The sequence below is a fragment of the Bubalus bubalis genome, chromosome 15 (genome assembly GCF_019923935.1).
Source record: "Bubalus bubalis isolate 160015118507 breed Murrah chromosome 15, NDDB_SH_1, whole genome shotgun sequence".
NCBI lineage: Eukaryota > Metazoa > Chordata > Mammalia > Artiodactyla > Bovidae > Bubalus > Bubalus bubalis.
Window position 1 is genome coordinate 73,912,096 of NC_059171.1, and position 25,993 is coordinate 73,938,088.

General features: G+C 49.9%; 1 protein-coding gene across 2 annotated transcripts in view; it reads right to left on the bottom strand.

The window, feature by feature from the left end:
• Positions 1 to 1,115: 1,115 nt before the first annotated feature.
• The window catches only part of NDRG1 (N-myc downstream regulated 1), a 56,550-nt gene continuing 31,672 nt past the window's right edge, over positions 1,116 to 25,993 (bottom strand). For both annotated transcript variants that reach the window (XM_006079337.4, XM_025265563.3), the window contains 12 exons: positions 25,657 to 25,777; positions 21,948 to 22,010; positions 21,161 to 21,221; positions 19,668 to 19,754; positions 17,348 to 17,404; positions 14,481 to 14,584; positions 12,558 to 12,614; positions 11,686 to 11,737; positions 10,309 to 10,356; positions 9,160 to 9,195; positions 6,384 to 6,435; positions 1,116 to 3,005 (listed from right to left, as the gene is read on the bottom strand). In XM_006079337.4, the coding sequence (XP_006079399.2) occupies positions 2,794 to 3,005; positions 6,384 to 6,435; positions 9,160 to 9,195; positions 10,309 to 10,356; positions 11,686 to 11,737; positions 12,558 to 12,614; positions 14,481 to 14,584; positions 17,348 to 17,404; positions 19,668 to 19,754; positions 21,161 to 21,221; positions 21,948 to 22,010; positions 25,657 to 25,777 (950 nt within the window). In that variant the 3' untranslated portion in view covers positions 1,116 to 2,793. The remainder of the gene's footprint in view (positions 3,006 to 6,383; positions 6,436 to 9,159; positions 9,196 to 10,308; positions 10,357 to 11,685; positions 11,738 to 12,557; positions 12,615 to 14,480; positions 14,585 to 17,347; positions 17,405 to 19,667; positions 19,755 to 21,160; positions 21,222 to 21,947; positions 22,011 to 25,656; positions 25,778 to 25,993) is intronic.

Genomic DNA, 25,993 nt, shown 5'->3' on the forward strand with positions numbered 1-25,993 from the left:
GACAATGAGGGAAAATGGTGAAATCGCAAGAAAGTATGGAGTTTAGTTAATAGTAATAGATCAGTGTTGATTTGTTAGTGGTGACCAATGAACCGTAGTGACAAGCGATGTTAATAGGGGGACCTAGGGGTGGAGTATATGGAAACTCTGTACTATCTTTGCAACTGTTTGCTAATTGTTTAAAATTGTTTACTTTTTGGCCACACTGCACAGCTTGTGGGATCTTAGTTCCCTGATCAGGGATTGAACTCATGCCCCCTGCCTTGGAAAGTGCAGAGCATTGACCACTGGACCACCAGGGAAATCCTCTGTGGTATAAATTTTAAACTAATCTTAAATAAAAATAGAAGATTGTAGTGAAACCTGTTAACATTTTTAAATACAAGTGCAAGAAGCATTACAGGCTTATCACTGGGTGGTCTTTTCACACACTTTCCTATAATAAAAAAAAAAAAAAAAAAAAAAGTTTCCTTCTTAATTATAGGTTGAAAAGCTTGATTCCTTTGTCACTGTGTTATTTGGCTACTCAAGTGCCTGAAATGGGGCCTGTCTGAATTGAGATGTACTGTGATGTAAAATGAGTTTCCCAGGGGGCTCAGCGATACAAAGCAGGAGCTGCAGGAGACGTGGGTTTGATCCCAGGGTGGGGAAAATCCCCTGGAGGAGGAAATAGCAACCCACTCCAGTATTGCCTGGGAAATCCCATGGACAGAGGAGCCTGGTGGGCTACAGTCCATGGGGTCTCGAAGAGTTGAACACAACTGAGCACAGACATGAATGAATGTGATGTGAAAATACACCCTGGATTTCTCAGTAGGAAGAAAAGAATGCAAGGCACCTCGATAACTGTTATATTGATTCTATGTTAAAATGTTAATATTTTGGATATGCTGGTTTACATGTATTATTAAAATTCATTTCACTTGTCTCTACCTTTTTTAATGTGACTACTTGAAGATTTGAAGTTTACATCAGTGGTTCGCATTGTATTTTTATTGGACAGTGATGCTCTGAAGAATTCCAAAGGTGAGAGGCATGTGGGCAGGAAGCCCCAGGTAAGGAAAGACCCATCTCAATGCATGATCTCTCAGGTAGGGGAAAAAGACACAAGCCACTGCAAAGTTACAAATTTATTGGTCTGGAAATAAATACAAATATCTCATTAAGAAACTCTTCTGGAAAGACTTGTACATAACAGCTTCTTGTTCTGATTCAGCCATTTCTGCCTCCCAGGTGGTAGGTGACAGGTAAACTGAGTCATAATCCCCCAAGCTACCTAGAAGGCTTGACTACTTCCTCCCAGTAACCACTAGGCCCCGGTGTTTGATGCACTCTCTTCCATTCATTCTGATCAAAACTCGCTATACAAAGATCCATGGTTAGCCAAAATGAGATCGAAAGGCAGTAAGTAGTACAGGAACTCAACAGCTATGTTGGCATTGCCCAGAAATGTCAGTGATGCCACCCTGCTCAGGGAGAAGTAAGAGGGGCAGCGAAGAGGGGAAGGTGGGAGAGAGAAGGAAATCCCATGGAATACACGTTTCAGACTCTGTACATCTTCTGGGCCACCACTCCCCATGTGAATCCCACCCCCTAGCTGAAGACTCTGGAAGGTCACCAGGTCAGAAACCTTTGGCAGCCAAGTTCAGATTCACCCCCACATTGTCAAAGATTGGAAGCAGGATTTAACTTAATCACACATGATTCCTGGGAACCAGATGGGATCGACTGAAATCACAACTGCACTGGATTCCATCACAACCACAAGGAATTCCTTACGTCTAATCACCAAAAATACCACCCCACCCCAACACCCCTGCCCCAGTGCTGCTGCCCGGAGACACATCACAGCCAGCCCCAGCTGTTTGCAATCTTTCTCTCCATTTCAGAGAAAACAACTACAAATCTACACACTCTTCCCCATGAATGAAATAACCACTCGTTCATGTATTAGGGGTGGGAAGTAGGGGCGATGGAGGGGGAGGCAGGCAGCTGATTCAAAGCTTTAAACACACAAATACCAAATGCCTGCCAAGACCGTTTCTTTGAAAAACTGGACGATTTTGTCCCTTACTTTTGTTGTCTGTTAAAAAATGCCAGGAAAACAGGCTTGTAGGCGTCAACCATAAAAAGTGTATATATGCACAAACGTTAAAAAAAAAAAATCTATTACTTCAAGTTAACTATGGAGATTTGCTTTTTCCAAATACTTCGGAGCCTCCACGTCAATTCCACCTCTCCCTGCTTCCCGTTTGGCTTTTTTTTTTTTAAAAGAGCTCCCCACCACTCCCTGCTCTCCCCCTCCCCAATCAGAAAGGGCTTGGTTTCCAGAATCTGGGTCTGTTTTTTCTTTAGTTGGAGAGGAAACAGGAAGTAGGCAGGCTGGGCTTCCAACAAGGTGTCCCTTTGCGCCAGGATGCTCCGGCCAGGCTAGCCTTGGATAGATCAAGTGTTTACTCTGCGCTGGTTTCTGGCAGTTTGGCGTCTCCAAAGGAGGGGAGGAAGGTGGCCTCTCAGCCCCTCGTTCGGGCGGGGGTGGGGGGGGTGGGGACTGAGGTGCATCTTTCCCTTTGGTCCACCCCACCCTACCCTCACCAGAAAGGGCGACCCCACAAACACCCAATCTCACCGTGTCGTCACCAGAGCTCACTTGTACAAAATAAGCTTTGGATTAATACCGAGTTACGAGTTAACGTGCGGTTGGCAGGCAGGGGTGGGGAGGGGGGCCGGAGGAGGGGCAGCTACAGGGATCGGTCCCAGAGTCCAGGGGCGGCCGGCTGGCCCCGAGGCCGCCTAGCAGGACACCTCCGTGGAGTTGGGCCCGGCGCTGCTCCCGGGGCCGCCGGAGTTGGGGATGATGTCCAGCCGCGTGCCCTCGCTGGTGTGCGAGCGGCTGCGGGTGCCCTCGCTGGTGTGCGAGCGGCTGCGGGCGCCCTCCAGGGACGTGACGCTGGAGCCTGACGCTGTGCGAGACCTCATCAAGCGGGTCATGCTGGCAGAGGGCACTGGAGAGAGAGGAGAGAGCCCGGTGAGGGAGTGGGCAAAGGCCGGAGACACTTGCACCTCGGCAACGCAGCCTGCCGCGTGCCCTGCCTGCCTGTGGAAACTTTGCTCCTGTTCGTCTTCAAGGCCATCCAGACACTGGGCTCCCCTTCATTTCTGTGCCCACTTGAAGAGGTGAAGAGCCAGGCTCAGGCTGGGTGAGGACTGATGGGTCCCACCCTGGCATGAACCCACCAGCTGAGTCTCGATCGCAGCTGTCTGCTACTCGCTTACCAGCTGTGGGACTCGAGGAGCGTCCCTCTCTGAAACCCCGGCCCCACGTGTAAAATCAGAATACTACCATGGACCCCCGGGTATCAGTGCCCGAGTGCATGCCCACCACCATGTGATGTCAACAGTTTCTAGAGTCAGGAAGATGTTCATAGTCAGGCTAATCCCTGCATGCCACAGGCTGGAAACCGAGGCCACATAGAGCAGTCAGCTGTCACCTCTTCTTGCGGGCAACCTGTGAGCTCCCAGGAACTCTTAATGGCACTGTCCATTCCGAAGGACTTAAAATGCCCTTAAACACTGCAGGTGGCTGAGAAGGTGGGATGAAGAACCCCACCTGTACTGGGTTGAAGAGCACCCTCCCAAGTTCACGAGCACCAGAATCTCTGACTATAACCTTATTTGCAAATAGGGTCTTTGCAGATCTATCTAGATGAGTTCATCCTCGGTTAGGGTGAGCGCTAATGCAATGACTGGTTTCCTCCTAAAAGGAGATAGATGCACACTCAGGGAGCAGCCGTGTGAAGACAGGGCAGAGGTCAGAGTGATGCAGCCACAAGCCAAGGGCTGCTGGCAACCACCAGAAGCTGGAACGAGGGAAAGAAGGATTCTTCTGAGAATCCTTACAGGGAGCATGACCCTGCCTACATCTCAGTTTTGGACTTCTAGCCTCTAAAACTGTAGTGCTGTGAGAGAATAAATTTCCATTGTTTTAAGCCATGCAGTATGTGGAGATTTGTTTTGGCCATCTTAGGAAGCTACTCCATCAGCCAATTGAAGCCTCTTTGTCAAGATCACATTGAATAAAAGACGCCACACACTGAGGCAGTGATAAGTACAAATGCATGGAGGGGTTATGTTATTGGCTCTGTGGGCATATGTGTTGGCTTTCCACCACAGACACTGACAAACAGAATTCATCCTTGCATCCTGAATCTTCTTCTTAAAGAGCTAGCTCCTAAATCCAGGAAAAAATCAGGATCAATCCCACACCTGTTGCTCACATACTGTCTCTGAGCCCCCCTGTTCCTTGATCCCACGTGTGCGGTCTTACTGACCCTGCAGGGCTCTGGTGACCCTAGCATGGAGTCATGGATGCTAAGGGCTTGTCACACTGGCCCACGGCTGTGAGCAGGCACTCGGGAAATAAACGATTCCTTTCCTCATCTTTGGAGGATGCCTCTAGCTCTTTCTGTTGTCTTTCCCTATGATCTGCAGGCTGCTTTCTGGAAATAGAAGCCAACATAGTGGGTGGGGGCAAACAAGGCCGGCCTCCCACTTCCTTTCTCCCCAGAATGCACTTTCAAAGCAGAAATCCAAACCCATGGCAGGTTCAAGACAAAGAGTTACAATTCATGCCTGCAAGGTAAACAAAGCCCTTCTCAAGTTACTGCCTTTGCTGCACACTTTCCCAGAGGGGCAGAGACCCACAGGCAGATGTTTTCTGTTGGAAGAGGGGTCTTTGGGACATGACTCCTGCATGGAGCATGAAAATCAGGCTTGCCTGCTCTCAGCTGTGCTAGAAACTAAATGTGGCTGAGGCCAATCTGAAGACTGCGGTCAGTAGACCAAACATAACATTACTATTTTAAATGAGCAAACAGTTTAAGCCTCAGGAAAATAAAGAAAAAAAAAAAAAAGGAAGTGACTAGACATTCAGACTTCTTAATTAAGATGGGCACTCGAATTAGAAATCCAGGCAGCAGAGAGAGAGAGAGCAAAACCAGCCACATCAGGGCTGAGGCCGTGGCTGACACGCCAACATGTGCCGACGGTGGATGCTGCCTGGGAGTGCGGCTGGACTTAGGGCTGGCTGTCCCGGCCTTGGGACTGCATTGCTGAAAAGGGGCTGTGTGTGTCTGTGAACAAACTGGAGCCATACTGCAAAGAGGCTGCAGATTCTTTAGTTGTGCTGCTATTTATCCTTCAATTCTCAAATCTAATGATTTAGCAGACATGCTCTGCCTTGAATATAAGTGACTTTAACACCCATTTGCTGGGAGATTTGCAGTTTTCGAAGAACTTTCACAGATCCCCACTCTGCTTCTTGCTTAATTTCTCAAAGCCTCAGTTTCATCATTTGTAAAATGAGGATAAGAGTATCTCCTAGGATTATTGTGATCATTAAATGAGGGAAAAAAAAGGACTTAATGATTTTTCATCTCCACCACCACCACTGTCTCACCCAGCACCGTCCTCACGCCACCACATCATCATCACTTCCAGCACCGTCCTCACGCCACCACATCATCATCACTTCCAGCACCGTCCTCACGCCACCACATCATCATCACTTCCAGCACCGTCCTCACGCCACCACATCATCATCACTTCCAGCACTGTCCTCACGCCACCACATCATCATCACTTCCAGCACTGTCCTCACGCCACCACATCATCATCACTCCCAGCACCGTCCTCACGCCACCACATCATCATCACTCCCAGCAGCATCACCACCACCAGCATCATTATCATTGCCACCATCCATCCTCAGGCTTCCCTTGTGGCTCATCTGGTAAAGAGTCTGTCTACAATGCGGGAGACCTGGGTTCGAGCCCTGGGTTGGGAAGATCCCCTGGAGAAGGAAATGGCAATCCACTCTAGTACTATTGCCTGGAAAATCCCATGGACAGAGGAGCCTGTTAGGGTACAGTCCATGGGGTCACAAAGAGTCAGACACGACTGAGCGACTGCACTTTCATCCGTCCTCACGTCACCAGCACCACCACCATGACTACCATTACCATCCTCACTATAAGTCTCTTAGGGAAACATGTAATCAAAATTAAAAAAGATTTTCATGGTTTCATGGGCTGTTGTCTTCTTGGTCCTCAGAGGGCTAGTCCTCACCCACACCTTAAAACATTCCCTGGTGTGAAACAGCTTCTGTTCAACAACGGGGGAGAATGAGCCACTAGGGTATGAGGAGACACTGGAAGCTCTGTACTGCGGCCCACCCTCCACGCACCTAAATACTTCTTCCCTGACATGCCTGGCGTGCGAAAAGCTAGAGCTGCCCATGGTGACACAGAATCCTCGGCCCAATCCGTTTCCAGTTCCCACCGCTGCCCCTCGGCCCACCCCCTGCTGGGAAAAGCCATACTCACTGTATCCCATGCCCTGCACGAAGTACTTGAAGGCCTCGGCTAGCTTGGCCGGCTGCAAGAGAAGAGAGCGAAAGTGCAGTCAGTCACCGGAGGTCCGGCTCACTCAGGGCCACTGGGAGCCAGGCCTGTGGTCACCTTCATTAAAAAGCTTGGCAAAAGACAGAAACATCACTTGTTCACAGGACAAAAATACAAAAGGAGAGCAAAGAACGGGATGATTATAGAGAACCAACTTAGCTTTGACCAGGAAGAACGTTCACGTTCACTACATAACTGGAGAAACTTAGTCAAGCTACATGACCGGTCTGAGCCAGCTTTCTCACCATATAATATGGGCAGAGTGCTACACCTGCAACTGAGGATTTCTGTGAAGAATACATCATTGGATAAACGGATGCGTCCAGCTCAGCGTCTAGAATGTAACGGCCACTCACTGTGCTAAGGGCTATGCAGCACTCTCATCTTCCCCCAACAATGACTTTGCGAGGTTAGTACCGTCTTCATATACATTTCATAGCTGAACAGATTTGGAGAGATAAACAATCCATCCAAGGTCTTCTGGTTAATTAGCGGGCCTGCACATTAACCCAGGGTTTTCCAAATCCCATAGCAGCTTACTCTCACCCCAGTAGCAGGCAGGCTGGTGACTGGCTGGATGAAAGAATGGTGGATACATGGATAGATGAAAATGAAAAAAAGTGGATAGAAAGAAGGAAGGAAGATGGATAGATGAATAAAAGAAGGATGGATGGTCTTAAAGAAGGAAGGATGCAAGGATGAAAGGAAAGGAAAATGGAAAGAAAGAAGGATAGGATGAGAGGATGGATGGATGGATAGATGGATGAACAGACACATCTCTTATCAACTGGGCTACTTTAAATAAAATGAGCTGGGAATGCTGCAAACATACCCAGTTTGACCAATTACTCTCAAAGTTGAATCTAAACCAGGAGGTGAATGTTTGGGTAAAGGTCATATCTGAAGGCTAATTAATTCCAGCTCTCAAATGTAACGTCTGTTCTCACACCCTTTCACTTCACTGGTGAGCCATCATCAGAGTGGCCTTGTCCACCTCCACCAGCTCCTGCCACTGTTCTCAAAGAGCCAGATGATATTTAAAGAAGAGTCTGTGCTAAAAGTGCCCTCTAGGAGTCGCGGGATGATAAGATAAGAACGGGAGTTGCAAGTTGGAGCTGCAGAAAGCCAAGGGCATCTGTGTTCAGCATGGCAGACAAAACAAGATGACGGGCTTGGAAATGAGATCTCGGCCCAAACTCAGCTCCCCTGCATGCCCATAGACAATCTCTGCCGTCTGATAGCCTCAATTCCCCTTGTGCAGTAGAAGGCACATTCTTCCTCTCTCTAAAGCTTATTGCAGGGATTGAATGGAATGAAGGATGGGAATGCCCTTTGTAAACACACCCAACTTGCAAGGGCAGGAGAAGGCAGGATTACAGAGCCATGGGTTCTTGCTGGGCTGCCCTCTTGAGGGGCTGGGCTAGTTTAGCTCCTGCCATGACATTTAAAATGTGTTTTGGGACTTCCCTGGCGGTCCAGTGGTTAGGACCCTGTGCTTCCACTGCAGGGGCCACAGTTTGATCCCTGGTTGGGGAACCACGATCTCACACCAAAATAAAATAAAAAATACTTTAATTATGGCTAGGGTTAGAGTCTTCTCATTTCAAATAGAGAAAGGAATAAAGGAGGGGGAGAGGAAAGAATAATGGTGCCCCTTCTCTTCAGCCAATTTAAGTTGCACTGTCTCAGCAGGGTGTTGAGCAGGCTGCATGGATAAACAGCCCATCATTAAATAGTGTGCAACTATTAACTCTTATTTACATCTAAGCAGGCTTGGCTGGGAACCCATCTGTTCCCGCTGAAACTGAACCATCCCATCCTTCTCTGGCTACTCCCAGCTATTAAATAGGCAAAACTCAACAGCAGATATGAACATGAAAATATTTGTTCTTTGCCAGTAGAAACAGAGAGGGACACTGGAGAGGGAGGCTAAGAGAGTCACCCGAGGCCACTTGTGCCTGATTGCTGCTGCATGCACACAGAGACACACACATGCACACATGCATGCACACACAGACACACATACTTATACATGTGTGTGCACACATACATATACATATGTGCGCACACACATACACACATATATGCACCCACAGGCACATACATATACACACGTGCACACACACACATGCGTGTACCCACAGACACATACATATACGCACATGCATGTACACACATACACATGTGTGTGTACACATACTTATGCACACACACATGCACACAGAGACACATACATATATACACGTGGGTGCACATAGACACACACATACATATACACATGTGGATGAACACACACACACATACACATGTGCACACACACATAGGCACACACACACACTTTGGCCCATCTCCTCTCTGTGCTCCTTGCTCTGGCCTTGGGCTCTGGGAGCCCATGGCTATGGCCTTTGGTCTTCGGGGTCAGGCACACCTAGATTCTGGTCCATGACTGCCAAGCTATGTCCACTCAGCAAATCCCTTCCTGCCTTGAACCCAGTGTCATCCGCTCCACAGAGGCTCCTGCAGGAGGATCTGACACGTCCTGACATGCAAGCACTTTTACAAACGGTAACAGGTCTACAACATGTCATCAGACATCACGGTGTGGGGGCAGTGGGGAGCAGGCAGGGAGGGTAAAGGGGGTAACAGGTCCCAGAGACCCCTGCCCTCCACGTGGGGAGTGGAGACAGGTGTGACTCACCTGAGAGATCTGCGGGAGGCCACCGCAATCTGCCATCTGGGGAGACAGGGAAACCGGTTAGTGCAAGGCCTCGGTGGAGGGCATGCCGACTCTGGGGCCTGGCTGCAAGTGGGCATCCACTCTGCCTAATGCCCTACCCGGGTCCTGCCCTGTGAGGGGACCCGGGCAGGTTATGGGTGGGGAAACCCCCACCTCACTCGGCTAGGCTGCTTTGATTAACCATGTCGGCATTGAACTCTGCCTTCTCACACCATTACTTGCAGCTCATGACAGGCCAGGCGCTGTGCTAGGCCCTGTAGGTGGTTTCGCTCTGCCCCTCAAGAACCCTGGAAGGGATGGCTGTCCCACTTTAGAGGCAGAAACTGGGCCAGAGGGAATTGGAGGAACTTGTAAAGTCCCAAGTCGGATCTGTCTGACCAGAAAGCGTTCACTGCACAAGGCCCCATACACATGATTTCTTTAAAGATCCCTCGGAAGGAAAATGCAACATTCAAGCCTTCAGGTCTGATGAGGCTCCTGGTTGGCCATCCTCGGTAAATGTTGTCGCTTCTGAAGGTCCTATTAAAAAGCCACATCCAAAGCCATCACTGCTTAAAGCCATTTCAGGCACATGTGAAGATTTATCCAAAGCCTAGGGCTCTGGAGCACTTGGGGAGAGAAATGCGGATGGGATGAGGATGGGGAAACAGAGCTGGAAGGTCTCTTCCAGTAAGAGTGAATGAGGCTGTGGCCAGCCTACGGTCCAGGCTCAAGGTCAAGGTCAGCTAACCCAGGGAGGCCCTCAGCCTAATGAGGATGTAGTGACAAGACGAGGGAATTGAGCTCCAGGGGCCCATGAAGCAGGGCAGGGTAGTGCAGTGGGCAGAGTCTTTCTAGAATCAGGCCCTGCCCACACAATTCCTGTCCATCCCTCTCCAGAGCACAATGGCCAGCAGCCCATAAGCTCCTGGAGTCCCATACATAGATCCCTTCATCTTTGCAGTCTTGGGTTGCCAGCCAGCACTCAGTAGGTGTTTGTGAACAGACAGTCATCATTTCTGTGGTTTCTGACCACCAGTTATACTATAATCACGCACAACTCAAGTCTGCACAAAATTTTTGGTGTTTCTAAGAAAGAATAAATGCAACCCCCCATTGTTTTCACTGTACCTTGAGGAGAGTGGTCTTCGTTGGGTCTAGTTTCGAGTTGCACTCTACCTGGATGGGAAGAGGGAGAAGAAATTTCTAATTTCTTACCTGGAGCCAAAGTCATAAACTTTGCCTCCTCCCTGCCACTCTGCTACCATCATCAGAAATTCCAATATTCCTACTGGCATGGAAGAAAAGACACAAGCTGTGGCATTCAATAGATGGCTTTAAATTCTAGCCCTGCTACCATGAGCTGTGTGCTCTTGGACAAGTTACTTAACCTCTCTGAGCCTCAGTTTCCTCATCAATAAAATAAAGATAGCATCTTTTTCAAAGGGTTGTGATGAAGATTAGCTAAACTGTAGAAGGTGCTACAGAAACAGTCACTAAATGAACGGGCTTCTTTAACCAGCGGCTGCCAATAACTCTTCAGATTCAACATCCCCAGTCCTGACAACTATTCTTCACATGAAACCACATCCACCAAACTGGATTCTTTCTTCAATTTCTCAGTGACCCTCTTACAAGTGCATCCAGAAGTGGGAAAAATCCTCACTTGGGATGTCCAGAGTGCCTAAAGTAAAATTATCACCTCTCTTAATGTAAGCTATGTATCTTTATTGATACATCCTACGATTATGTCCAGTGGACTTAAGGTTAAGTGTTAGTTGCTCGTCGTGTATGATTCTTTGCAACCCCATGGACTATAGCCCTCCAGGCTCCTCTGTTCATGGAATTCTCCAGGCAAGAATACTGGAGTGGGCTTCCATTTCCAGTGGGCTAGATTGCATGGTTTATTTGGATACCCCAGGTCTTTACTAAATGAACATGTGCAGACCCTGCATTAGCTCACCTCCCAAAGCACATCACAGTTCTAGACTTTTCCCAATAGCCCCTAAGCCTCCCATGTCCCCAGCTATAATGATGTTGGAAAGACAGAATCCTTGTTTTACCCTTACAATATCACAGGTGGGAATTAAGGGGTGAACTGAGCCTTTCCTAAGCTCTGCTCCAAGGTCCCTCTCTGCCCTGTCAGATGAAAGGCTCCAACCAGGTCTGCAAGTGCCACCTGACTCCCAAATGGGCAGAGTCTCCTGGCCACGAACTGAAATGGCAACATGCCCATAAAAACAAGCCAGTGGGAGGCAGCTCGGCAGGTGAGGGAGCCTGGGAGACAAGTTAGAAGGCCCACTGCCAAGTAACTAGGGCTGGCAGTCACCAGGGAAGGAGGCTGGTGGCTGGGCCCTCTGCCCAAAGTCCAGTACGGCATCTAGAAGACGTCACTTGCTCTGATGGGAGCAGAGGAGGGGCAGAGGGTGGGCAGGGAGACTTCATACAAAGTCAACCAGATCTGGACCATCGATTTAAGTACAGAAGCTACTGGTGATTTCTACATACCACAGCGTCCACAGCAGGAGAACTGTCCCCAACCACCAACAGAGCAGGACACCTGGGGGCAGGGAGAGACGGGGAGTTAACACAAGGTTCATTTAAAGGTTCTCATGCTCCCAGACCTGCCAGGCTGGGACCAGAATCCTTAAAAAAAAAAAAAAGAAATTATTTTGTTTTCCCCCGTACTCTTCGCTCTTTTACTATCTTGTTTCTCCACCCTCTGCTTTATTCTTAGGAAAAATGGGTAAGTAGTCATTTACACCCTAGTATGAATTTCAGCCAGAGAATTTCTATGCCCTGATATTTTATTTTTAAGTATTCCTCAAGGAAGGATGAGTAGGACTTTGCCAGTCATCAAAAACAGAGACAAAAAGGACACAGCTAATTAAGGAAACTGCATGTGCCAAATTCAGGTGTCAAATAATATGGTTCATGTAAGGAACTATAATAAGACATAGTCATTAAAGGTGGAATCCAGTTGGTCATACCCACGACTGTCTTTTCCTTCTAGTTTTATAAAGCACTTCAAGGTGGGTCCTGTGCCTTATTTGTCTCCAGGCTCTGTGAAGCAAAGCCTCAAACAGTTGGGCATAGAGTAGGTGTTTCATAAATTCTGTCGGGTGTGGTTATTAGCATGCCTTGTTTGAGATCTGCGGTCCCCCCAACCCAAGATCTCAGGGACACCCTACAAACCAAACTTCTTCACAAAGAGATGAGTGAGGCTGGGTCATGCCCAATCCATGGCTAGAATCTACCCAGTTCTTGCCCACTGGGCTGTCCTAGCACCAGGCAGGCGGTCCTGCCAAGTTCAGGGCTAAGATGCTGCCGGCACTGGCCAGCAAAGCTGAAGAGACAGTGCAGGGAGGAGGGCAACTCACTGCAGGGTGACCGTGTGGGCTCCAGGCATCGGCCGCTCGATCTCCAGGTCCCGCCGGCTGCAGACAAACAACAAACACATGCACCATATAACAACATACCCTCCGCGGGAGGAAGCCCTTCCACCCGGGCAACCCTGCAGTCCTGCGCTGGCCACTCTGGCAAACAGCCACCCACATCCCAAGCTGTGTGGGGTCTCACCCCAGACCCTCTGGGTCCACTGAAGTGGCTTCAGGGACAGCAGGACTCATACGTTTCCTGTGGACTCTACCTTATTGTCCTGTTTTTTTTTTTTTCCTTTTATGCACAAATCACATCCTTCTGTGGAGGCTTCCTCATTCCCACCTGTCCCCCAGGCCACAGCCTTCACCTCCCAAATGCTGTCCAGGCTCTTCTTTTAGTCTGAGTCTTACTCTCACGCCTAACTTGGAGTCCTCTACATAGTAACCAAACCATCTCTTTAGAACTCAGACCTGATCCTTTCACTCCCTCCTTTTAAACCCTCCTATGGTTTCTCACGGAGAAGGCAATAGCACCCCACTCCAGTACTCTTGCCTGGAAAATCCCATGGACGGAGGAGCCTGGTAGGCTGCAGTCCATAGGGTCGCTAACAGTCGGACACGACTGGGTGACTTCACTTTCACTTTTCACTTTCATGCATTGAAGAAGGAAATGGCAACCCACTCCAGTGTTCTTGCCTGAAGAATCCCAGGGACGGGGGAGCCTGATGGGCTGCCGTCTATGGATTCAAATCAGGCTCCTCTGCTTGCCAGCTGTGTGACCTCGGGCAGGGTGCTGAACCTCTCTGTGCCTTCACTTCCCCAGCAGGAAATGATGGTGAGGGCACGCTCATCATGAAGTTTAGGAGGCATCAGTTCTTTCCTGCAGCGTGTGGGGCTGCGGGAGCTGCTGCTGGTCTCCTCAGTGCCCACCGCCCAGTCAAAAGCCTGCCCACTCCAGTCCTCGCTAGTGTTTGCTGAAAGAATGGGTGCTCAGCCTCCGTGTCTTCAGCTACTCGCTGCAAATATTACCTGTCCCTCCATCACTGAGAGGCTGGGAGGAAGGTAGGTGGGAAGGGACACGAATGCCCTTCACGATGTTGAGTTATTAACATGTGAGGAGATACAGAGCCCAGGAGGGTCATCCCTGACCCCTCTGTGGAGTGGCAGACTGAGTTCCTTGGGGATTCTAGAACCCCTGGCCGACATCAGTGGCCCCGAGCTGTCCCCTTCCCTAGCTGAGCCCCAGACTGTCACCCAGGTATGCTTGAGAGGGCTGCACCCTTGCCAAAAGCCAGGCTCAGTTTCTCCTTACCCTTGGAATGAGTCCCTCACCTCCCAGTAGCCTTTCTGGATTCCTCTCCACATCCCTCTCAGCTCTCCCCACCTCTGGTCCTTCTTAGGGTTAGCCTTGGCACAGGCACATACGTAAATCCATGTGCAGACCATTTGCCATGTGACTGTTCCCACTCATGCTTGCACCCCTGGTGATCTGGAGTGGAGTTAAGCTCCTTGAAAAGTACACGTGTGCTCACTCAGTCGTGTTCACTCTTTGCAACCCCATGGACTGTAGCAGGCCGGGCTCCTTTGTCCACGGGATTCTCCAGGCAAGAATACTGGAGTGGGCTGCCATTTCCTACTCCAGGGGATCGTCCCAACCTAGGGATCGAACCTGCGTCTTCTGTGTCTCCTGCGCTGGCAAGGTGGATTCTTTACCAATGTGCCACCAGGGAAGCCCCCTTGCAAAGGATCAATACTCAAAACTCTGGGAGGCACCTGACTTCCTGGGGCCCTTCCTGGGCTCCCTTGTTCTGTTCATCTATTTGCTCTGGGGCTGCTATTAACTTTATGCTCTCCCCTCCCCTGCCCCATCTTAGTTCCGGACCTACAAAAGCGGCCACCGTGTGGCTGAACGGCACTGGGTACCTGTTGTAGGCGCTGATGAACAGGTGCAAGTTGCCAGGACTCATGGCGTTCATGATGTGGTGTCGGTAGGTGTGGACCACCTCCACGTTATTCTGCATTTCCTCCTGCGTAGAGAGAGGAGAATGTCGTTTGTGGGAACTATGGCGCTGGCTGGTCACTCCCCTTGCCATTCTTCGTCTTATTCGGGTACAAAGTGAAGACGGTAATGCCTAATCCATAGGCCTGCTATGGGCCCAAGGGAAGCTTTGGGAAAGTAGAAGCTGTACCCAGAAGCAGACTGATGTCTGAATATCAACTGCAAGGAAAGCGATCACAAAGCTGGAAGGGGAAGCATGCCTTTCTGGGCTCAGACTTTGGGAGTTCTGATCTGAACTCAGTCCTCCTGGGTCTGAACTTGGCTCCATCACTGTCCTTTTATTGTACAAGTGTTTTACCTCCCTGAGCCTCAGTTTCCTTTAAAAAAAAAAAAAAAAAGAGTGGGACTGACATCACCCACTTCATCAAATTGTAGGATTTAATAAAGGCTGGGCGGTCTAGGAAGCCCATTGTAAACACCGACACGACTTTAGCAATTACCATTATTTTCTTTTTAATGGAAATAGATGAAAAGAAGTTTTTCATGTTTGCAAAACAAAACTAACCCGTGCAATGGGAAGTTGCCGGAAAGAAGCTCAATCTTGATTCCCAGGAGGGCCAACCGACCTTTGCAGAAGGCCGGCCTCAGCCTTCTCTCTCCCTGGTTCCTTTCTGAATGTGATTTGAGACAAACAAGTTATGAGCCTGTTCTGTTTCTCATCTGTACAACAGAGGATGCTGCAATTTCATGAAAGGGCCCAATGTAATTGACGACAACCAGATCAAGAGTGGGAGGGAGCAAAGAAGGGCCAGTGTCAGCCCAGAGTGGTGTCAAGACAGTCCACGATTACTGAAGCAACAGGGACCAACCAGCTGTTCTCCCAGAAAAAATCAGGAAAATCACCCTCTGAGGAATTGTGCTGGGGTTACAGATCAAAACAACTGCAGTGAGCGGGGGGCACAAACAGACACCCCAGGTAATTTCAGGTATAGTCAGGCAAAGTTCTCACTCTATACTTGACACCCCCCTTCTAAGAAAATACAGACGGTGGCTCTGATCTTTCCTATATTCCTACGAGGTGCACATTATACACTCAGGGTGGAGAAAATGTAATGGAAACTGAAACATAAAAAAAGAGGACTTTGGCGGCTTGAAAGGTTGTCCCGGTGATGTGTTCACATCACATTCCTGGACCTTGTGAAGTTAACTTATTTGGAAATAAAGGTCTTTGCAAATGTAATTAAGTTAAGGATCCAGAGATGAGGTCATCTTGCATTATCCCGGTAGGTTCTAAATCCAGAGATTTAGAACCAGTGTCCTTGTAAGAGAAAGAGGGAGATTTGAAACAGATACAGAGAAAGCCATGCAAAGATGGAGGCAGAGACTGGAGTGAGGGACCAGCCACCAAGGGATGCTGAAGCTACCGGAAGCCAGAAGAAGCAAGGAAGGACCTTCCCCTAGTCCCATTGGAGGACTGTGGCCCGGCCGGCACTTGATTTCAGACTCCTGGCCTCAGAAGTGAGAGAGAATATATGTCTGTTGTTTTAAGATACCCAGCTTGTGGTGCTTTGCTACAGCAGCCACACCAATGAACACAAGGAGCAACACAACGCACACTGCAGCAACCCAGCAAACATCTGCTTCCCCGGCTGTCTAAGGTCACACTCTCCAGCTGCGGAGCAGGCAGTGGTGTGTAGGCCACACACAGAGAACAGAACACATCACTCCAGGCTGGACGGGCATCGAGGGGCACTTCAGACCCACATCCGGCCCTCTCCCTCAGCAGGAGGAACAAAGCCAGAGTCAGGGGCCACGCTGGCCGGGGGACAGGGCAGAACCACGCACCACTCCCGTGTCACCAGGGGCCTGGCTCAGACCAGCCTCAGTGGGCGCACCTGCACAACAGCCCATCTGAGAGCCAGGCACCAGCGGAGGCACAGGTGGCCCGCACCCTGCATCAGTTACGTGAACCCACGCTGGAGCCAGACTCATGGGCTCCAATCTCAGCCCTCTCCCTGGCTGTGAGACCTCACACAGGTCACTCAACCTCTCTGGTCTCACTTTCCTCATCCACCACTGGGGGGGAAATATATATATATCCATAACTGGGAATAAAAAGTCTTTCTCACACGAATCACCGAGTCCCTTAGGACTGAGGCTGACACAGTCCATAGATGCGCTTGCTGTTGGCTTTGTCATAGCCCAGAACTGAAAAGAACCTAACATCCATCAATCGGTGAATGGAGAAGCAACCTCTGGTCCATCCGCACCACGGATCACCACTCAGCACGACAGAGGGATGAACTCTCAATATGCCCATCAACACAGATGGATTGCAAAATAATTATGTGGACTGAAAGGAGCCAGATTGGAAAATTAAGGATCCCATACTGTGTGATGCTGTTTACATAAAACTCTAGGGAATTCTGGCGAATCTGCAGCGACCCAAAGAGGGTCAGAGGAAGACCAAGAGAAGGAGGGCCCGGCGGCTCCGGGGAGGTCCTGGGGGGAAGCTGTGTGGTTAGTCACCTGGGCTTCAATGATGGTTCTTACTGGTGTATACGAATGCCAACATCTGTCACATTTTATACTTTCAATATGTGCTGTACTTCAATAAAGCTGTTTAAAAAGACTTCTGTTGAAGGGAGATCGAGAGAGAAGGAATGACTTGACGATTGTGAATGAGTCATGACTCGCTGTTTGGGGAGGGTCGGGGGGTCGCCCCCTTGCGCCACGCCCTCTGCGCGGGCAGCACATGACTGAACCACAGAACGCCAGGTCACACGCTCACCTTCCCGAAGAGGTGCGACACCACCATGTCTGGAAGGGCTTGGGTCCATCCGGAGATCTGGGAGGACAGAAGCAGGCGGGATTAGATCGCAGGCATTTGTTGCAGCAGCCAGACAGGGTCAGCAAACCCCACTGCCCTGGGGCAGAGCAGTGGCATGGGCTCCCCTGCATCCAAGTCTGGGGTCACCCCCATGATGGAAGGTGTCTCCAGTTACCTACAGGGCCTGGAGCCCTGGCAGACGTGGCCTGGCCCTCCATCTGTTCCTTATTCTCAGAGCCCGGGGCACAGGAGATGGGCAGAAATGTGTCTGAACAAAGATCTCACATTTTCCCAGCTTTCACCAGGCCACAGCTCACCAAGTCCTCAGCAAGGGGTGGCGGGGGGTGTGGGGTAGGGTGTTGTCTGTTGCTTCCAAACACACACTGAGTTGCTGGTCTATACAACAGGATCTGTTTATGCCCAACTATCCTTTCTATGTCATCCCCCAGATTTTTCCCTCTCAAGCTAGTTTCCTCTCTCTGAATACTGTGACCTTCTCTTCTCTACCTGCTCCCACTAACAAAGCTAGAGTTCCATAAATGCTAGGCATATAGCAAGAACTTCATAAGTGCTGGGTATACAGTAGGTGCTCCATAAATGCTGGGTATACAGCATTTATGGAGCTGCATATACAGCTAGGTATAAATGCTAAGTATACAGTAGGAGCTCCATAAATGTGTGTTGACCAACTTTAGTGTCAGGCAGGGACCGGTAGGGGAGAGAAACTCTAGACCTGGGTGTTCTCCTAGCTGCGTGACCCTGGGTTTGGGGGCGTGTCACAGAGCCACAGGACCTCAGATCTCTGATCATAACCAGAGTACCAAGAAGCTCAGAGTCACAAGGCCAAGGTGAGGGCTACACGAGGCATCTACACATGTCCCAGGATCTGACCCCAGTGTCTGACACACACTAGACCCCCGAGAGAGAGGTCTTCTACCAGGGCTGCAGCTGAGAAGGAAAGATACAATGCAAACAGTAAAACCCACAAAAAGCACTCAGGCCCACATCAGCCAATGGTCAACGGCCCAGCCCCACGTCTGGTACAGGACAGCTACCAAGAAGCCAAACCAGCCCACTGCAATGTCACTCCCTTTGCTGGAAAACAAAATAAAAAACAGGGAGTGTGTTCCGCTCCTGAATATCATGCCGGCGGGAGGAAAGGGCTCCCGTGTCCTGGCAGAATGTTCCAGGAAGAAATGAAATATCAGAGTAGCCAGGGTGGGGTGGGAGGTGTGCGGAGGGGCACGACCCCTTCACACTCCCTGCCCCCGACAGCACCCCAACCTTGGCAAAAACACACTTTCCAAATGAGAAGCCAGGATAACTCCGGCTTGAAAGGCTTTGTACTGTTTCCATTGGAACGGTTTCCCCTTCTCCTTGGCAAATACTGGGGGCCTTTATGAAAAAAAACAATAATCATTTTTAAAAGATAAACAAGGAACCCAGCCAGAGCTGAGCTTCCCGAGACAGCGAGGGCCCTTGCCTGGGCAGGGATGTGCCCTGTTCTCTTGGCGTTTCCTGCCCTGTGGAGCTTGGGTCCAGGCGGGCATCTGGCACCTGCTGATGGAGGCGGGGCCCGCGGTGAGCCCAGCTCGGGGGTGATCCGAGGACCCCAGAGTCCAAGGGGTCCTGTTAGGCCCCAGATCTCTCACTGCCTAGCTCTGTGCAACCCTGGACAACATTCTAACCCTGAGACCCTCAGTTTCCTCCTCCATAAGATGGTCATAACAATCCCCACTCCTGGGGTGACTGAGGATTGAATGAGGTCATGCAGATATAGCCACGGAGCGTAGAAAGAGAACCTGATAAATACTCAACACATGTTAGCTAATTATTATTGGCATAAAACTAAGTGGCATAAAATCAGTACCAAATATATATATATATATATATATTTTAATTAATCCCATGTGGGTGACTGGGGTGACAGACATTTGTCTTTTGTCTTGTTCGTCTTTTTAGTCTCAGCATCTTGATAAAAACCCAACATATGCTACGTCCCCAGTAGCTACATCTCAACCCAGGCTCTCCTTATCAAAGCTGGCTGGAGACCCACATCCCACTGGTATCACTGACTTGGACAGTAGTGACTTGTTGAAATCCAAATGGTGCATGGCTGAGATCATGTTCACTACTCAAAGCCAAGTAGAGGAAAGCAGCCTTCTTTGCTGGGGAAGGTGCAAGAAGAGGTTCCTTGCAGTCTGCCCTCCAGGCGGAGTCGGGCACGAATGCCCCTCTGCAGGTTGGGATACCCCCGGCTGACCCAGGCCCCCAGGCTCACCTTGGAGGCGGCCCAGTCCATCCAGCCTTCCGCACACGGGTTCACGTTGATGAGCACAAGGCCCTCCACCATCTCGGGGTTGTTGAGCTGCAATTCAAGGCACGAGGTGAGAGAGACAACCTGGCCACAGGAGAGACTGTGAACTTTAAAGTCAAACTGAAGACAGAGAAAAGTCCGAGAGGGTTCGTGTGGACCCCCAGAGCAGGCTGATGCTCTGGATATGCCCCCCAACTTCCAAAACTGAGGTTCCAGCATAGTAGACACTACGTGGGACTTCTGAGAGAGTACAAAGAGGAAACTATTGAGGAGTAGAAGCACACACACTTGGCAGACCTGCCTGGGACAAGTCACTTCACCCCGATGCCCCTCAGCTTCCCCAGCTGTGAAGTGGGTACATCATACCACGGACGTCATAAATCAGACAAGGTAATCGGCTCTTCAGGAATCAGTAAGAATCCTCTTATTTCTCAGAGATAGAAATCTAAGATAGAGTTGAGACTGTATTTTGTGGGCTCAGAGCCTAGACAGCCAGACCATTTTGTATTCATGCTAGCATTCCTAACCTCTAGAAAGTCCAGCAAATAATAGGCCGTCAGATTACATATGGTTGAATACAATGTCTGGTCAGGATACAGAGGACCTGAGAGCCCCTGAGGTGGACCCTGAGTAATGTCAGTGACATTCATCATGCTAACATGCGCATCTCTGATTAGTTAAGCATCAGTCAGGGTCCAAGACTTTCCTGACTACAAAACCTGTGCAGCTATCACAAAGAAGGGCCACAACAGAACACTCAGTGATGTGAGGCACTGGCCACGATCAGGATGACGATAAAAGCATCTGTCTAGTGTGGCACTTCAATAAAGGGGAAAGGGCCGCCGCTGTGTACCTGGGGGCACAGCCCTCACCCGGGCATACAGAACTCTGGACCACACAGCCCCATGTGAACTGTGCTTCTCCCTTGGGAAACGGAATTATGGTTCATTTCTTTTTCCCTTTTGTGATTTTTTTCTTTATTTGTGGTTTTTCCAATTTTCTGCCTTAATCTTGAATTAATTTGATTTAAAACATATTTTTAAAAAATGTTTCTTTTTAACCAACAAGGACTACTGCACAGCATATGGAACTCTGCTCAACATTATATGGCAGCCTGGATGGGAGGGGAGTCTGGGGGAGAATGGATACATGTGTATGGATGGCTGCGACCCTTCGCTGTTCATCTGAAACTATTACAACATTGTTAATCGGCTATACTCCAATAGGGACTTTCCAAGTGGCTCAGATGGTAAAGAATCTGCCTGCAATATGGGAAGTTCCCCTGGAGAAGGGGATGGCTACCCACTGCAATATTCTTGCCCAGAAAATTCCTGGACAGAGGAGCCTGGCGGGGGCTATAGTCCATGATATTGCAAAGAGTCAGGCACGACTGAGCAACTAACACACTCTATTCCAATACAAAATAGAAAGTTAAAGCAGAAAACAAAAAGACTCACAGCAAAGCGAGTGAGTATGTAGGCGCCTGCTCCAGTTCCCATTCCAATGATGCTCTTCAGCCTGGAAGCAGAAATAAAAATTCACATCCCAGACCAGGGAGCGATGCGAGGCCCTGCAGCCCTCGCCCCCTGCCCTGAGGAGCCCCGTCTCCCCCAGCATCTGTCCTGGGCATCCCTGGGGGTGGCTGGCACCATGCCGCCTTACGTGCCCTGGAGGACCTGCGATGCCATGTGCTCTGTGGCCTCACAGAAGACCGTGACCTTGGGAAGACTCCTCCTCTCCCCTCACTCCGCTCCTGACCGCGGCCAGGCTCGGACAGCGCCCGATGGCCACTTACGGGAAGGCCTAGTCCCTGGACTGCCTCTTCCTGCCCTTCAGCTGTATTTTGGATTCTAAAATTTGGAAGGCAATTGAACTGGGCAAGAACTCTGAGGTGTTATCATTACATGAAAGGCTCAAGGAAGAAGGATATGAGCACTGAAGAAATAAGGGCCTGGAGGGAGACATGGAGGGCTCGGGCAGCCCGTTCCAGAACATTCCATGGGAAAGAAAAAGCAGTAAGAGAAGAGAGGTGGGGAAAGGGTGGGCTGAGTGGCTGCCATCATGGGGTGGATCCACTCAAGAACAGCCCGACTTGCAAGAAGCACACCGGAGTAAAGAGACTGAGAAAGACACTGTCTGCAGAGTGTGACAAGCTGATTTCTTCCCTATCTTTAAACATTCACCTAGATTTCAGGGGTGGGGCCAGACCAAGGCCCCAGGAGAGACAGAAGCTAGAGTTCTTACCCAAACTGCTGCAGGACTCCAGGGAGCATTTCAGCCAACTGGTCCATGGAGGGATACATGTACCTTGGGAGAGGGCACACAGAGGCAGTTAGCGAGAGCTCGGACCCCGGCAGAAATAAACAGTGCAAACGAACACGCTTGAAGGGCAGGGACGGTGTGACAACCTGCCTCGTGCCCCGGACTCCTCGGTCTAGTCCCTCCGTGGCCCCTATTCCAGGCACCCCCACAGTGTATCAGCCTGTTCCTCTGAGCAAGGATGCTCTCCATCCTAATCCCCCCACACCCTCGACTTTGTAAAGTGGCCCTTTACAAACTGCTTCCTATGTCCCAGGTCCCACACCGAGCATTAGATGAGCATTATAAACTCATTTGGGCTTCCCAGGTGGCTCAGTGCTCAAGAATTCCGCCTGCCAATGCAGGAGACGTAAGAGATGCAGGTTTGATCCCTGAGTCAGGAAGACCCCTGGAGTAGGAAAAGGGCAACCGGCTCCAGTATTCTTGCCTGGAAAATTCCATGGGTAGAGGAGCCTGGTGGGCTACAGTCCATGGGGTCGCAAAGAGTCAGACAGGACTGAACGGCTGAGCACAGCACATAAGCTCATTTAATCTTTACAACAAATCTCTAAGGTTGTTGCTATGATTTCCCTTGTATAAAGAGTATAAATATCACTGAAGCTAAGAGAAAAGTGACTTGGTTTTATAGATGAACAGGGACTTGGAGCTCTAAGGATTTCAAAGGAGGTCCCCTGGCAGCCCTGTTAGGAAGGGTTCCTGATCTTACGGAAACCCCCTCTTAACTTCTCTCCCCAAGAGACGCCTGGGACACAAGGTGGAAAACGCATACCACCCTAATGGGGTGGACACAGTGGGCTAATTCAGCTTCAGGAAAGGAGACCTGGGGGAGTTTAAGGCACAGAGACGCCTCGATTCACACATCGTCTGGGACCACAAATTTTGCAAACAGAGGGCTGGAGGAGCTCCCCTCTGTTCCAGATTGGCCCATGACAGCAGGTATGCTAGAGCGTGACGGTGTAAGGGCTCACATTGGGGCGGTTAGGGAGCCTGCTCCACCTGACACAAAGAGCCGACTCACTGGAAAAGACCCTGATGCTGGGAAAAACTGAGGGCAGGAGGAGAAGGGGGCGACAGAAGACGAGATGGTTGGATAGCATCACCAACTCGATGGACACGAGTTTGTGCAAACTCCGGGAGACAGTGAAGGACAGGGAAGCCTGGCATGCTGCAGTCCTTGGGGTCCCAAAGAGTCAGACACAACTTAGGACTGAGCAACAACAATAGCAGGGAGTCTGCCAGCCGCCTGGGTCTGACTTCAGGGCGAGGCCGTCCCCTTTGCTAGCTGCAGGAAGCAACAGAGGGTCCCATCTCCAGCTCCTTAGCAGGGCCTGGAAGGGGTCTCTTGCTCTCACTGTGCCCACCTTTCCAACGGGGACATGAGTGGTTCAACCCCCGGTCCCACATGGAGCCGCTTCCTTGCCTGGCTCCTTCCTCTCGAACAGCAGCAACCTTGCCCACCACGTCACGCTGAACCCAGGTTCTCCTTCCCGATTATCTCCCATTTCTAGGCTGGCTCTGCCTCCCAAGAGCTGCATGCCCACACTTACTCAGGAGGCCCCCACGTGCAGGAAGCTGACTCCAGAGGCAGGAGGACCAGCCAGGGCTTCCCCCGCATCCCTGCTTTGCCAACTCAGCCTCGGGATGAAGGGCATGTACTCTGGAGGGCCAAGGAGACCCCCAACCACAGGAGGCAGACAGAAGCCAGACCCACCCCACCCCCCACCAAGCCAAAGGCTGGAATCGCATGGTGACTTTGGGGAACAAAGACCCAGCACCTTAACCTCTAGGTCAACTGAATAAAAATTCCTGGGAGTGGAGTCAAGGTTTCAGAATATTTTTTAAATGTCCCCATCGGGAGCTAAGAGCCACTGGGTCACCCTAACTCTTTTAATTTGGCTAAGCAAAGATAGGCTGACAGACCTCTGTCTTCCTCTGCTGCTATATTAAGAAGTTTATAACGGGTATGTTATATATCTGGGTGTCCCCTCCCTTCCTCTCTGAGAAAGATTAATGATTTAGGATAAATCGATGGATACATGTATATGTATGGCCAAGTCTCTTCACTGTCCACCTGAAACTATCACGACATTGCTAATCGGCTATGCCTCGATACAAAATACATAGTTTACAATAAAATAGAATAATCTGAAATACAATGAATATATGCAGATGTATAACGGAATCACTGTGTTGTACACCAGACACTAAGTCGCTCAGTCATGTCTGACTCTCTGCGGCCACATGGACTGTAGCCCACCAGGCTCCTCTGGCCATGAGATTCTCCAGGCAAGAATACTGGAGTGGGTAGCCATTCCCTTCTCCAGGGGATCTTTCCAACCCAGGAATCGAACCCGGGTCTCCTGCAATACACACAGAATCTTTACCATCTAAGCTACCAGGGAAGCCCCAACACAATACCGCAAATCATCTATGCTTAGGTGCTCAATCGTTTCTGACTCTTTGAGACCCCACGGACTATAGCCCACCAGGCTTCTACGTCCATGGGATTTCCCAGGCAAGAATACTGGAGTGGGTTGCCACTTCCTTCTGCAGGGGATCTTGCTGAACCAGGGATCGAACCTGCGTCTCTAGCATCTCTTGCTTTGGCAGGTGGATTCTTTAACACTGTGCCACCTGGGAAGTCCTGCAAATCAACTATACTCCAACAAATTTTTTCAGTAAAAAAAAAAAGAAAGAAAAAAAAGGATAATTCAGAATAGTAACCAAAAAAGGAGATCTCTTTGTGGAGACCAAGAAAGCCTCTTCTGGGAGACTTGAAACCCAAGAACCTGCTCCCACCTTGTTTGATCACACCGTGGCAGGATTCTGCCTCCCCTGTGTGACCCTGACTGTCCAGTACATTCATTAAGCCTGGCCTCAGTCTCACAGCCAGAACTGAAAGGCCATGCTAGTCACACACTGCAGGGCAGCAGGAAGTGTAGACAACCACGAACAAGGTAGCCTGATGTTCCCAAGAGGGGATGAGCCTTAGATTCAGCAGACTGGGCTCAAACCCGATCACCCCCTCCTCTGGTTAAACTAGTCGCACAGCCCTGAGCAAGGCAGTCAATCTCTCCATGCCTCAGTTTCTCCATCTAGAGAATGGAGCTACTAGCACTGGTTATATAAGGATTAAATGCAAATAACATTTGCAAATAAAGATGATTAAGCCTGGTCACAGGATGTACTTCATCAATATTACTTCCAACAACGATCTTTTTCTGCCCAACTTTCTAGATCTTTCTGCTAACCATTTCATCTTGTCAAGAACCTCTCCCACTTCAGTCCTGTCTAGATCACAAACACCTATTAAAAAGTCAGCCTAAACGGGCTGCTGTGAGGCCGGGGACAGGGTGTCCAGAGGGGCAGGGGATGGGGAGTTAGTGTATGGCGCTCGTGGGGCTTCAGTTTAGGCTCATAAAAAAGTCCTGGAGATGATGGTGGTATGGCTGTACCACAATGTGAATGTACTTAATACACTGAAAAATGGTTAAACATGGTAAATGTAAGTTATATACATTTTATCACAATAAAAAAGAAAAAAGTTAAAACCTAAGGCCTCCCCCCACTGCCTGTTTCCACCCTGCACGGCTTTCCTGCCCCTCTCCCGGGGCCCAAGGCTCCCTGCTCTTACCCCGTGGGGAAGGACGCAGCGCCATCCTGCTGGCCGGGGGCGTCCACGTGGCAGACGGCAAAGTGCTGGGTGATCTCCTGCATGTCCTCGGAGTTGAAGAGAGGATTGTAGCAGGTTTTGTCTGGAGAAGAGGCAGGCAAGAGAGCAGAGAAAGAAGTTAGGAGAGAATGAAGTCTGCGTCCATTCTGTTTCACGCCTACATGGCAGACAGAAGGAACTTTCAAGAATGGTCACCTTTTCTTTCTCACTGTCCTCTGCTGATAAAAGGCTAGAAGCCCGCACACCACAGTGAAGAGTAGCCCCGTTCTCTGCAACTAGAGAAAGCCTGCACAGAGCA